Source organism: Mastomys coucha, unplaced genomic scaffold (assembly GCF_008632895.1).
Source record: "Mastomys coucha isolate ucsf_1 unplaced genomic scaffold, UCSF_Mcou_1 pScaffold15, whole genome shotgun sequence".
Lineage (NCBI taxonomy): Eukaryota > Metazoa > Chordata > Mammalia > Rodentia > Muridae > Mastomys > Mastomys coucha.
In genome coordinates, this window is record NW_022196897.1 from 3,786,004 (window position 1) to 3,801,307 (window position 15,304).

At 36.2% G+C, this 15,304-nt stretch overlaps 1 protein-coding gene across 1 annotated transcript in view; it reads left to right on the forward strand.

Moving 5' to 3' along the window:
* Malrd1 (MAM and LDL receptor class A domain containing 1) overlaps positions 1-15,304 on the forward strand; it is a 694,431-nt gene that overhangs the window by 308,297 nt on the left and 370,830 nt on the right. Inside the window, exons 21-23 of the mRNA XM_031373295.1 lie at positions 1,290-1,446; positions 7,275-7,385; positions 10,152-10,365. Of these exons, the coding sequence (XP_031229155.1) occupies positions 1,290-1,446; positions 7,275-7,385; positions 10,152-10,365 (482 nt within the window). The remainder of the gene's footprint in view (positions 1-1,289; positions 1,447-7,274; positions 7,386-10,151; positions 10,366-15,304) is intronic.

Genomic DNA, 15,304 nt, shown 5'->3' on the forward strand with positions numbered 1-15,304 from the left:
GGGAAACTGGGAAAGGAGAAATTCGCATGTAAATAAAGAAAATATCTAAAATAAAAAAAAAAATTGAGTACCTTGCAAATGAGGAGGCCAGAGGCCAAACCCCATCAAATGTTTTGCAGTAAATTATATTTTCAGTTCCTTGGATAGTCACTGACACGTCCGGCAGGACTGAGCACTCAGAAAATATGTGTGTCTGAATGAATACATCTGTCTTCCTCTCCATCTATTCCTGTTAGCCCTCTCTAAAACAAAGGATGATAAAACTCACAATGAAAATAGTTTTAATAAGCAGTAAGCTTGATCTCTACAGTATCAAGTACTTATCTATGATAAGAAGTGGCAATAAAATTAAGTTTTAAAGGAAAGTTTGACTTTAAAATGAAAATAATTACTTTTTGAAATGATGTCTCATACAGCTATGCAATAACCTCTTGCCCTAGTGAAGAGGAATGCTAGGGTGGTGAGGCAGGAGCGGGTGGGTGGGTGGGGGAGTACCCTCATAGAAGCAGGGTAAAGGGGGTTGGGATAGGGGGTTTACAGAGGGGAAACCAGGAAAGGAGATACCATTTGAAATGTAAACAAATAGAATATCCAATTCAAAAAAAAAACCCTGCTCTCTCTTTAGTAACTTATATCTCTTTATTAAATTTCTTAATACCATCACTTTGTCTTTTATATGAAAAGAACTATGTTATTTATTTAATTTTATCATTTCTGGGTTTTTTTCCTGTTAGAACCTAGGTCCAGGAAAGGAAACATATGTGTTTAGATTAGCTATAAGGTTGTTATTAAGGTTTGTTAACATGATAGTGAACTAAATTAATAAACAGTGAGTGAACATGAGCTAAAATGTCTTCCAGACTGTGAGCTTTGCTCCAAGCCAGCTTGACTGTTATTTTTGGTCTCTGTATTAGTGTGTTTGTCATTTCTTCCACCTTACTCTGTACCTGCTGATTTAGGGCACAGAAGATAATTTCTACAAGCACATCAGAATATTTGTCATATCACTATATTAGAACAAGATCAACCATATTCTAACATTTGGTCATTTGATGTTCACAATAATTCACACTCATGTGTCAATAGACACCATTTACAAGGCCCATTAACTCAGAATCAGAACACAGGGACTATTCCAGGTGAAGGTTAAAGATGTAACTATGCCATAAAACATTATCCTTATAGAAAATAATTACATAGCTTTAAAATAGAGACATTGTCAAACTATACCATGATTTAACCTTTTTTCTTTCTGTGTATGATGATCTTTCCTCCATCCTCTCCCATAGAAATACCACAGAGGGTTGGTACCTGTATGCTGACAGTTCCAATGGGAAGTTTGGTGACCTCGCTGATATTGTCACTCCTGTTATCTCACTCACGGGACCAAGGTGTACATTGGTGTTCTGGACATATATGAACGGTGCTACAGTGGGTTCTCTGCAGGTACTGTATAGTCAATACTGTTTTTGGAAATGCCAGTATGAACATGTATACAGCATAATTTGTCGCATAATTAAAGTAAGTGGAAACATCATTAGCATCACAATGAGATGCTGTAGGAAAAGATGCTGTAGGAAAAGCTGTTTCAGAGCTGGGCATTTGTTGCTGGAAAATGATTTCACTTTTCTGAAATGAACAGCTATTTCCTATCCTGAGTTTGTGGCTTCTGTGAAGTGCTATTTTATACTGGGGCATGCCGTGTTAATTTCAGCATCAGTGTTGTGAGTACAACATGATAAAGTGGACACGATATGTGTACTTTTGCAATGCTACGATCTGGTGTCTTCTGGGAAGTGGTGGTAATACTACATTTTCCAAGGCTTTTCAACTTGTTTGCTTAAAAAGAAAAATAACCATTAAATTATTAAGCTCAATAAATGTTTCATAGATTTCAGTTACAACTTCAGTATACCCATTAATTAGAGACCCATTTTTGCTTAATTGCACACTGTATCATTCATTTTGCTAGTGCCTTTCACATAAACATTTTCTTACCCTTCCCCCAGGCACCTAGGACTTCAGTATTTTAAAATTATGCAGTTGAGTCATTTTTAAGTGTTTTGCAGGTGATTTTGTTCTGTGCATTTTTTGCTATTGGTTCGTCTCACATGATGTTATAACACTAACTGCCACTGGTTCTTGGTTATTGACCTCGCTTGTTTTGTCTACTTACTATTAATGAGTATGTTGTCTTGATATTCAAGGTCTTGGAAAATTTTAATATGACCCAATTTTACTAAGCGGTCTTTGACCCCAGTAGTATATATTTTTTTGCCCCAACTAATTTACTATGACTATGAGTTATTTAACTCAATTATTCTCTCCACATTTCTTGTTTCCTTTTCTGTTTTAAATTGAAATATTCTCAAGTGCCCTTTCTCCCCTGACTATTTTATATTTATATAACAAAATGCATGGTTAAAATGCTATTTATTTATATTGGTGTAAAGAACATGCTCCTATGTTTTTCCAATGTGTTGATCTAATAAAATTTCTTGGATATCTAGACTGTCTCATATTTAGTGGCAAGACAGTGTAGGAACCAAACCCTATCTCTTTGACAAGCCTAATCATTTTGTAAGCAGTTTTATTTTGTTTATTTTATTTTTTTCTTTATTTATTGCTTTCCAAAGTAATCAATCAAAGCTTCTTTTGCCCAGAGAAATAGTTGCAATTAACTATGTCTGGTTAATGTCTAATTTCTCCTGCCAAAAATACATACCAAAACTTAGAGAGGTTCCAGCAAATCATGCCTACACTGTATAGTGCCTCCATTTTGGATGTTTTTGGTAGAGAATAGTATGATCAACAAATGTTGATTATCCGTGGATCTAGCTCAATTTTATAGTATCACAATTCTATTTTACTAATTTTAATTGCTTATTTGTTAATTTCCAGGTAGCCATGTCTAAACATTAACTCTCAAATACCTGACTTAGTTATAGTGAATAGTTTTAAAACAGTCCTGATTTCAGCAATATTATAAATAAAGGCTGTCCTTTTAAACACTGTTGATCTGTCTTTCTAAGACATCTGTGTTTCTGCATTTACAGTAAAGTTAAGCTATGCTACTTGTGTTATTTATTCCCACAGAGAAGAAAACAGGCTGTGGCAAGCTATACAACTTCCTTTCCAATATTTTGTTGAATGTTATAATTTTCTTTTTGTAATAAGTATGATTGACTCCCATTTAGTACTGTTTTGTTCTAGAACTTTCAGGAAAATATTTTTTTTCTCTAAAACCTGTATAATCATATATTAATTAAAAATGCTATTGTTAGGGAATTTGTAATGGAAAAACTTTAGGTTATCTTTGTAAGGCTCACCTTATTTATGATAGATAAGTCTTCTTTCTTTTTAATGGTGGAAGACTACCTCAGTTTATTCTCACCATCAGATCTCTTTTTATCTTATTTTATTTTTTTGGATTTTCTGTTTTTTATTGGATATTTCCTTTATTTATATTCCAAATGTTATCCCCTTTCCAGGTCTCCCTCCCCCCCAAATCCCCTATCCCATCCCCCCCACTCTATGAGGGTGCTATCCCACCCACCCACCCACTCCTGTCTTCCAGCTCTGGCATTCCCCTACACTGGAACATCAAACCCCCTCAGACCCAAAGGGCCACTCCACCCACTGATGTCCAACAAGGCCATCCTCTGCCACATATGCAGCCAGAGCCATGGGTTGCTCCATGTGTACTCTTTGGTTGGTGGTATAGTCCCTGGTATAGTTCAAGGGGATCTGGCCTGTTGACATTGTTGCTCCCCCCATGGGGGAACAAACCACCTCAGTCCCTTCTCCAACTCCTCCATGAGGAAATCGGGCCCAGTTCAATGGTTGACTGCAAGCATCTACCTCTGTATTTGTCAGGCTCCGGCAGAGCATCTCAGGAGACAGCCGTATCAGGTTCCTGTCACAAGCACTTCCAGACATCCACAATAATGTTTCAATTTAATTATATTTTGATCATATTTTTCCCTCTCTTAAGTTTGTCCAGATCCTCTCCTCCTGCCTACCCAACTTTAAGTTAATTCTCAAAATCAAACCAAACATCCAACACAACAAAATGCTCAAAACTTAAAAAACAAAATACAACATCACCCAAAGAGAAAAACAAAACAAAACAAAACAAACCGTACCCAAATAAAAGCTTATACAGATGAAGCTGTGGGCTCCATTATTTTTTGGCAGTATTCCTGAACAAAAGTCCCATGGTTATTATACCTCGTGTTGTCATTCATCAGAGAAAACATTTTTCTCTCTCCCAACAGGCATAAATGACAGTTTTGTTGATAACCTTTATACTAGTGGCTAAGTTTATATTGATTAATACATAAACTTTTATAAGTATAAAATAATAAAATAGAATATAATGAAACAAAAACTATCACATCAATTTCACATGTAAGGAGAAGAACTCCAAGAGAAGGCACAAGAATTGGAGTCCGACTCATTCACACACTCAGAAAGCTCACCCAGACACTAAGCTGGAAATCACAATAAAAAGGAGATTTATCTTCTAGGGAGCTACATCATAAAAGTGTATTTGTGCTGGGCAGTGGTGGTGCACGCCTTCAATTCCAGCACTTGGGAGGCAGATCCAGGAGGATTTCTGAGTTCAAGGCCAACCTGGTCTACAGAGTGAGTTCCAGAACAGGCCAGGGATAAACAGAGAAACCTATCTCAAAAAAACAAAACAAAACCAAGTATATTTGTATGCATATATGCATGCATCTGTTTAATAACCTAAAACTGCCTAAGCAATATTATGAAAGTATAGTTGCATTTGCTTTGTATTGTTATCAGTGGATAAAATATATGCCATAGAAACACAAGGAATTGAGTTGGGGGCAGCTCTCTTGTAATTCCAGCTCTGTCTGGGCTTGACTGGTTAGCCTAGTTAAATCCATGAGCTTGGGCTTTGGTGAGAGACCCACTCTCAAAATACCAAAGGTGAACAGAAAAGACAGGATTCCACAGGCATGTGTCCCTACATGTATGCACACACTTTATTTTAGTAAAAATAATCTTTATAAATTACTTTGTGTTTCTATTAGTAATATGAACACTATAAACAGTATATTTTTGGTAGAGATTTAAAAGTAACCAATTACTATATAATTAAACAGCAAATATATGCTTCTTATGTTTGTTCATGATTACACATGGTAACATTAAATATGTTGTTATTAGTATAACGTTTTACAGGTTGTCACTCATTGATCCTATCATTCATGTGGCATTAATACAAAGATGTTTTCCCTAAATATTCTTTTAACATGCTTCAGAAATGGATTTATTTTAATGACAATTATGCTTTTTGATTTTGCTGTGTAGAATTAGATATTCTTAGACCAAGAATTTGATGCCATTATTTCTTGCAATATTTTACTATGATAATGCTAGTTGTATAAAATAAATGTATGTGAATCTAATCTGTAAACTATGGCACCATTAATTTACATTATTTGTATTTATTATTGTTGTTTATGTGTATGATGTATGAGTGCAAGTTCATATGTGTAGACTTCAGAGGAGAGCTTTCAGGACTTACCTCCTTCTGTCCTGGTGTCCAGCAATCAAAATATAGTTGTCATTCTTGTGAAATGAGTACTTTTACCTTTTTACTAGCCTGTTACTTTCTTTTTTAAAAATTAAAACCCCAAATTTGATCTAAATACTTGTCAATTGTATAAATTACATTTTAAAAAGTAATGTTATATGAAATAAAACATCCTACTTTATTTTGTTTTGTTTTGTTTTGTTTTTCCAGACAGGGTTTCTCTGTATAGCCCTGGCTGTCCTGGAACTCACTCTGTAGACCAGGCTGGCCTCGAACTCAGAAATCTACCTGCCTCTGTCTCCCAAGTGCTAGGATTAAAGATGTGCACCACCAAATGCCTGGCAACACATCTTACTTATTTTAACAGAGGAACTGTACCACTGATCCTAATGTCCTAATTGATTCACCCACACCCTCCTCTCTCTCTCTCTCTCTCTCTCTCTCTCTCTCTCTCTCTCTCTCTCTCTCTGTGTGTGTGTGTGTGTGTATGTGTGTGTGTGTGTGTGTATGTGTATGTGTGTGTGTATGTGTATGTGTGTGTGTGTGTGTGTGTGTGTGTGTGTTTGTACACATGTTTGTTTTTGCTTTTGTTTTGAGATAGGTCCTCCCTGTATTGCCAATGGTTATCTCAATCTTGTTTTTTTATAGTCTCCCCTGCCCTCCTACTTGTGATCTGCCTGCCTCATTCTCCTGAGTGCTGGAATGACAGATATTCACCATCATGTTTGGTACGTTATACTCTTGGTGGCTTATTTTACATCATTTTAAAATCAGAGCCACAATAATTGTAGTAATTGTCTAATGAAAGTAATCCAAGTCCTCCTTAACAGTACTATGCTATGACTATAACAAAGACATAAAGATAAAGAGGAAAGGTTTATTTGGGGTTGTTCTTTGAAGCCTGTGGTTTGGTGACTAACTTCAATGCTTTTGGGGCTTGTGGTAAGGCAACACATCATGGAAAGACGTTATGGTGGACTAAAACCTTTATAACCTGAATAGAACAGAAAGAGAAAATGAGTCTGAGTCCCATGATCTTCATTAAGGTCACAAACTCAGTGACCTAAAAGGTACGGCTAGAATGACCCTCAGGGTTTTCATTCATTCCCAATATTGCCACTTATGAACCAACCCAGTTCTCATGTGCCTTTGGGGGAGAGTAAAGTACAAACTATAGCTAGTACAACAGACTTTTGTTGACTTCAAGAGCAAGGAGCTCATACAGAGTAGGCAGTGTTCACACACAACACTCAATCTGTGCTGCTCTGATGGCCTTGTATTATGACATAACTGTCTGAGAAAACCAATTAAGTAGAGAAGTCATTCTCAAAAAAATGTTCTAGTAGGTAATTTAATACTTTTCCTTTCAATCATGTATATATTATTTAATATATAACACATCAGCTGCTGCCACCATATTTTTCATAAAGCCAGTAGACTTAGATTCCTAATAAAATGGTACCTGGATACCTAAGATTTCATTGACAGATACTCATGAACACCTTTATCACATCACCACACAGAGCTTGTGAGATTTCCCCCTGGGGCACAGTGCTCTGTGATCACAGCAGAAAACTAAGACATCTAATGAAAAAGCATCTCAGATTTTCCTCTCAGGGACTACACATAGGTATTAAAAACCTAAAAATCCCACAGGTTTAAAGCCTAAATATTTAAAAGCCTATTACTTGATTTGTCTTTCCAGGTACTCATCAAGATGGGCAATACGATTTCCAAGGTGTGGGCTCAGAATGGACAACAAGGACCACAGTGGAAGAAAGCAGAAGTATTTTTAGGCATCCATTCACATGTGGAGGTCTGTGATCCAAGGAATTTTGTAAAGAAAGAGCTTTGTTAATTTTTGTCTTGAAGACTAATTTCTTTCTTCCTCTCATTATCTTCATTTGTTCCCATTTCCACTTTGATGTGTTGTGTGAATGCAGAACATTTAACACCCCATATGGCATTTTCCATAAAGAATGCATCATTTTACAAAGCCATAACTTCTCCCAATTAGACAGTTACACTTTTAGGTACACTTAATTTGAGTGATAATCATCTCTTAATCCCAGCAAGCTTCTTACAAATATCTCCCCAAATTCTGTGATTCAATATTTAGAGATTTTAGTAAGGCATTTTAAACATGACTTTGAAAACTATCTTTGAAGCTTTTTTTAATGATTGAGCCTTCTTATACTGAATATACTAGTGTAATTAAGTATTTTTGGAAGCAAGTGCTAGTACATATGCCTTTAATTAGATTTTAACATCTATAAAATAAGACATATCCAACAATGTAAAATTTCAATACAAAGGATTACAATTTTAAAAAATTTAAAAATAATGAATATCACAATGTGGAAAGACATTTGCTATTGTTTCCACTTGGTGGTCATATTAAGAATTAAGAGATTCAGAGTTTGGATGATAAATTTAATTCTTGGGTATTATGATAAAAGGAATCATAATGATTAACACAAACAAAGCAAGAGCCCATATTATTTATGCAGGAGAACATTCTCTTCCTTTTACTTTAAGTATGCGGAGGTGAGTTCCAGGAATTTGAAAATACTCAAGTAGGCATGGTAGTTGTACACGCATAGCAGATGTCTCTATGATCCTTCTTGTTAAAGCAGCTGTTTTCCAGTAACGGAAGCTCCGCCTGGTGTACACGTATAAAGGCTTCATACTGCCCTATGCCCAATCTCCTGAAATGGTATGTGGAATAAATGTCTTATATTTCTTACATTCTGTGTGACTAGCTGGTTTCCTTATTAAGCACTTAGAGATAGTTCAGTATATGGATAGGAAGATCTACCTAAGGAAATAAAAGTCTGAGAATAAATTAAAGTCTTTACATATAAGACTTATCATTAGAAGAAGAGTAGATATTCAATTTCAATAGATGTTCAGTAGGGACAAAACAAAATCTTAGCAAGAATATTTAAATAGGACTGCTCCTGTGAGATATAGGTTTCCAAGCCAGCTGAAATATTTCTTATCAGTACTTTACATATAGAATATTAATATGGAAAATTATGTGTAAAGGATATTAAGTGATATTTTAGCATGTAGAAACATGGATATAGTTTTTTCCACGATTCAAATATTTTATACCTGGATATTTGGCTAAAAGATGTATTGATATTTATTGAATCTTTAGGGGTGGATGGCATGTGCCTTAGGTAGGATTTGATTGCTGGGAAAGGGCAACAAGACCATGGTAACACTTAATTAGGGCTGGCTTACAGTTAGAGGTTTAGTCCATTATCATGTTGGCAAACATGGCAGAGTGCAGGCAGACATGGTTATGGAGAAGGAGCTGAGAGTTCTACATCTTATTCTGAGGACAACAGAAGGGAGACTGCATACACAGGATGTAGTATGAGCATACATATGACCTCAAAGCCCACCTCCATAGTGACACACTTCCTCTAACAAGACCAAACATATTTCAGCAAGTCTAGACCTACTACTAATAGTGCCACTCACTATGGCCAAGCATTGAGTTATGGGGGGCCATTCCTATTCAAACCATCACAGCAGGTAAACATTTGCTTTTTCTTATGACTCACTCATCTCCTCAGTAGCAATGCTTGAGCATCTGCTATCAAAAACACACTGAGAAGGTCAGTGATGAGCAAGCCTCTTCATGATTCTTCAGTCATATGGTTCCTTTTCTTTAGATTCAGAAAGATATAACCTTGACTTACATGCTGAAGCAGCATGAGAAGTCTGAAGACTCTTTGAGAGAGTCCTATATTTAAACATAATGTTTCATTTTGATAATCAGAGCAAACATTAGGTAGGTAGGTAGGTAGGTAGATAGATAGATAGATAGATAGATAGATAGATAGATAGATAGATGGATGGATGGATGGATATATACATACATACATACACATACACATGCATACAGCCACACACACACCTGTGTGTATGTGTGATCACTGAAGACTTTGTCATGTGTTTAAATGTATCTACTCACTTAACCTTGATAGCAATTTGGCCTTTTTATAATGTAATGGGTACATATTCAGTTTATAAATGGAAACACAAAAGTGTCTAGTCTGGGTTCTTCTCTCTGTCTCTCTGTCACTCTGTCTCTCTGTGTCTCTGTCTCTCTGTCTCTATCTCTGTTTCTCTGTTTCTGTCTCTTTGTCTCTCTCTGTGTGTCTCTCTGTATCTGTCTCTGTCTCTATCTCTGTCTCTGTCTCTCTCTCTGTCTGTCTCTCTCTCTCTCTGAGAAGTAAGCAGTCTTGTTTTAGATGTTAGCTATCACAGGGACTGGATATGGGTACATGGCTCCTGCCTGGCGTCTAGGCACTAAATGCTAACTATACATATACTAGGCAGTAGTGTTTATTCTCTCATATTCTCAGGCACTTAATATACAGACTTTAATGATGCAATGTCATTCTGAACCCCTCTGAGCCATTATCATCATAGCAGACACTTACATTACAAAGTATCTCTTATGGGAGTCAAGCTAGGTATGCTTGATATGTCATGATTCTCTGAGTTCTAAATTTCTTGACAGCATAATGCTGATTGGCTTTTCTTACTCATTTTATATTTTTAGATTGTCTTTAGAGCAAAACGTGGTGTCAGTTACATAGGAGATGTGGCAGTAGATGATGTTTCCTTTCAAAATTGCTCCCCATTACTTAGCACAAACAGAAAGTGCACCACTGATGAATTCATGTGTGCTAACAAGCATTGCATCGAAAAGGACAAACTGTGTGACTTTGTGAATGACTGTGCAGATAATTCAGATGAGACCACGTTCATCTGTGGTAAGTGAAAAGTGTTGTTCCACTCTTTTCTTGGCATTCGTTACTGAAACATAAATTTTAGATAAATCTCAGTAATAGATGCAGCCATATTGATTTAACTGTTTAAACACCCTCCTTTCTCCTCAGTGCTTAACTTTGAACACAATTTATGGAAAACTGATGGATGACTTTTTGTTTTTGCATGAAGGTGTATAGTAATTGAAGCTGAATTGGAAAGTAGGTGGAGAAACAGATATTTACCATATGAAACAATGTGCTTGGAAAAAGAGGCCAAGCTCCCATTGAAGTCTATTTCTATGGATGATAGCATGTGTACACATGATGAACATGTAGCATGTGTACACATGATGTAGCAAGTACACATGATGAGCATGTGTACTTTCATTGGTTTTAAAAGGCTCCCATTTGTTTATGTGCATAATCAGGTGTGATACATTGATGAAGAAAATAATGTTCTGAATATGAATTAAAATAATGAAGTCTTCTACCACAGTAGACAGAGAGTAACTATGTAGAGCTGGTGTTTGGGTTTACCTCGTTCAAAACAGTGCCTATTAAAAAGCTCTTAGCTAAGAGGTCCATCTGTACTCATTGAGGTGATTCTGAAGCAGTGTGTGACACAGTCTAGGATTGCTTCATTGCATTATAAATGAGGTGCATATAGATTGTTCAAATTAAGGTTTATAGGTCATTCTACTGCTATCACTTCTGAGCTAGAACTGTCACATGTTATTTTTTTCTTGAAAACAAACCTGTATTTTCAATAACAACTTTATTATCAGACCCAATTTTTTTAGTTTCCTTTCTCATTTCTACTTCTATTTTTTATTAGATAGTTTCTTTATTTACATTTCAAATGTTATCCCCTTTCCTGGTTTCCCATCTGAAAACTCCCTCTCCCTCCCTCCTCCCCCTGCTCACTAACCCACGCACTCCCACTTCCTTGCCCTGGCATTCCCCTACACTGTGGCATAGAGCAGAACCAATTATTGCATCAAACTTTTAAAAAGATTTTTATTTACTCATCTCTGCTTGATCTTCATGTAAACTCTTAGAGGTTAATGGGACAAATATTATCAGTGATTATCATACCTTAACCAACTAAAAAGACTAGATTAGTTTTCATCAAAATTCATACAACTGGTACTAAGTTGGTCCTAGCACCTAAGTACTTTAATTTATGATCCATAGCTCTGCTTAAGCTACCAAACTACTATATTCAAAACTGAATCTTTCAGATAAGTGATTGGGCTAGGAGATGGCCTGGCTTGTAAAGTATCTGTCATATAAACATGAGGACCCACGTTTGAATCCTCAGCAAGAATACAGAAGAAAGTAGCACAGGTCTGATATAGGCTTATATTTTTCAAAACCTCCTTTAATAAGGGTTCTTAAATTCTTTAAACTTCTTCTAGCACATCATGCTTGAGAGGTAGTGGGAATGAATAGGGCAAGGAGGATAAAAGCAGTTTAAAAGTAGTTCTTTGGGGGAGATTACAGCCTTCATTGTCATGATAGCAACAGTTTGGTTCACACAAATCATACTATTCATGAGTCAACAACGACAGTTCAAACCAGAAAAAACAATAAAGCTCTACCAATCTGCCAGAAACTGTGGCAGCAGCAAGAAATCCCAGGAACATTAGCAGAAGTTCTTTGGTGCACTTCTCTCTATGAAGTCACAAAAAACAATGATCAGCAAAGTACAGCAAGGTGAACCAAGGCCACACAGAATTTTCCACCACCTGTTGAGTTATCTTCTTTCTAAACATCCAGCCTATCCACTCATGCATACACATGCATGCACAGTGCTCAGTTCTCTGCACATGCATATACACATGGACACATACATACACTGTGTACATACATACATTCATCTACAAAAACAGGTATTGATATAGACTTTTCTTTATGTCACATAGATATTTGTTATTTGAATATGTAAAAATAAAACACAGATGTATAAAACATGGCAAAAATATTTGAATATTTTGTATTGAATGCTGTATTTTTATGTAACTATTAATATCTTTTACCTTTACGTACTTTCTGCTAAACTTTAATTAAATTTCACATCAATGATTCTATAGTTTATTTAATGGTATTTTTTATTTGAATAAAATACAATTAAACAATTAATTAGTTAAGTAGAGTAGATACATTTTGAGTATGATGTGTAATGCAGTTTTGTCACTTTAAAATATATATTTTAATGTATTTTCAATACATTAATTTCCTGCTGATTAAAGTTTTTCTAATGGCATTCATTCTTTAATGGTGAACAAAATATCCATGGAAGGAGTTGCAGAGACAAAAAGTGGAGCAGAGACTAAAAGAAGGACAATCCAAGACTGTCCCACCTGGGAATCCATCCCATATACAATCACCAAACCCAGATACTATTATGGATGCCAGCAAGTGCTGTCTGATAGGAGCCTGATATATCTGTCTCCTGAGAGGCTCTGACAGTGCCCAACTAATACAGAAGTAGAGGCTCATAGCCATCCATTGGACTAAGTACAGGGTCCCCACTGAAGGAGCTAGAGAAAGGACCCAAGGAGCTGAAGGGGTTTGCAGCCCCATAGGAGGAACAACAATATGAACTAAGCAGTACCCCCAGAGCTCCCAGGCACTAAACCACCAACCAAAGAGTACACATGGTGGGACTCATGGCTCCAGCTGCATATGTATCAGAGGATGGCCTAGTCGATCATCAATAGGAGGAGAGGCCCTTGGTCCTGTGAAGGCTCTATGTCCCAGTGTAGGGGAATGCCAGGTCCAGGAAGCAGGAGAGAGTGGGTTGGTAAGCAGGGGGGGAAGGAAATAGTTTTTTTTTTTTCCAGAGGGAAAACCAGGAAAGGGGATAACATTTGAAATGTAAATAAAGAAAATATCTAATTAAAATAATATTATTAATATTTTAAAATTTTAGCACTTAGACAATTTGCTACTATACTAAAAGACATATGTTGAAAACTTTCTCTCAAACATTCTTTTATATGAAACAGCCATGGGGAAGGGTTATTCCTCCCTTCTTCTCCTTTCTCACTCCCTCTTCTGTCTTCTCTTCTCCTCTCTCTTTCTCTGTTTCCCTCCTTCCTTTTCTCCTTTCATCCCTCTATCCCTCCTTTCCTCACATACTCAGAGCAACCGAGATTACCTGCACTGGATATGTTTGTTCTCCTGAGATGGAGCCAGATTATCCTCAAACTCACTATATAGCTAAGGCTGGATTTGAACTTGCGATCCTCCTTCCTCACCTTTCAAGTAATGAGATTATTGTAACAAGATATTGGGGATGATCACATTACTAAATGCTTTGAATTTGTAGTGGCCCTATCTATATCAGAACATAGAATCAGGGAAGTTAAAATTTTTTCCAGAGATTTCACAGGAAAAAAGAACAATGTTTTCAGTTTCATAGTGGAATTGGCCAATAAAACATTAAAAATGCAGCCCCCCCCCAACACACACACAGTAACCATATTTGACCTGGTTCTAGCTACAGCAGTGGGACCCCTTTTTGCACAGCCTTGTTTATGTCTATTATAGACTTTCAGCATTCTAATGCACTCCAAGTCTACTGGTCTCAATTGTTCTATTTTAACTACAGTGGCTAGAACCTGCTTGAAGAATCATGAGTACTGTTTCTATCCAGCATATGCTAAAACTTTGATGCTCTACTTAGATCTGGAAGAATAGGAAGAAACAATGAAAAGAATCACCATAGCAACTCATTCCAGAAGTTTGTCTGGCAACCAACTAGGTTTTTAGGATGAAATCTATGTTTTTATTAAAAAAATTTAAATATTCCTTAAATATATACCACAGCTATAGAAAATAACAACCTCTGAACCAGTATCGTTAGTTAGAAGTACACCACATACAAATAGCACAACGAATGAAGTAATTAACTTGGGGCATATATTGTGTCTGATTGTAGAGTAAAAGTTAACACATTGTAATACAAACTTACATCTTGCCCTAATTTGATATAACATCGTATTCGCTGTGAAATCAAAAATTTTCAGAAAAAAATGAAAAAGCATATGCTGCTTTAGCATTTGAATAACACTTCTAAAGTTTTGGAAATTGTCCTCTAAGTGATTTGTATATCTAACATGTGTAAATCTTTAATTTGATATAATTGACATAGGTTTTCAGGAAAACAATTACTATTTTGGCTTCCTATCATTTTATTATATTTCATTAATCATTTCAGATAGAATATTGCTGAGAAACTAGCCTCAAATTTGCTACACAGTCCAGGCCATCACTAAACTTAGGATCGTTCTGTCTCAAACACTATAAAAGTTTGCAGCCCCTTAGGAGGAGCAACACTGTGAACTAACTAATACCCTCAGAACTCCCAGGAACTAAGCCAACCAAAGAGTACACATGGTGGGACTCATGGCTCCAGCAGCATATGTATAGCAGAGGATGGTCAAGTCAGTCATCACTGGGAGGAGAGGCCTTTGGTCCTGGGAAGGTTCTATGCCCCAGTGTAGAGGAATGCCAGGGCCACGAAGTGGTATAGAGTGGGTTGGTGAGCAGGGGGAGGGGAGAAGGAACAGGGTTATTTTTTTTCCCCCGAAGGGGAAACCAGGAAAGGTGATAGCATCTGAAATATAAATAAAGAAAATATCTAATAAAAAGCAGAACAATTTTATAAATATTTATGGAACAATTATATGTTAGGCAATATATGAGTTCTGTAAGCATATATAATAAAACAAAAATTTTTCTCATTGGCATATACTACATATTTCTATTAAGTAGAAAATATTCTCTCTGTGTAGGCAGGTAAATGCAAAAAATTTTGAGCATCATGTTGAAGTCATTGGGTGAATATCTGGTAGCATGGTTCTTTTTTTTATTGCATTATGATGAGGAAAGTTACATGATTTCAATTTATCTGAATTTGTTAACATTTAAAAAC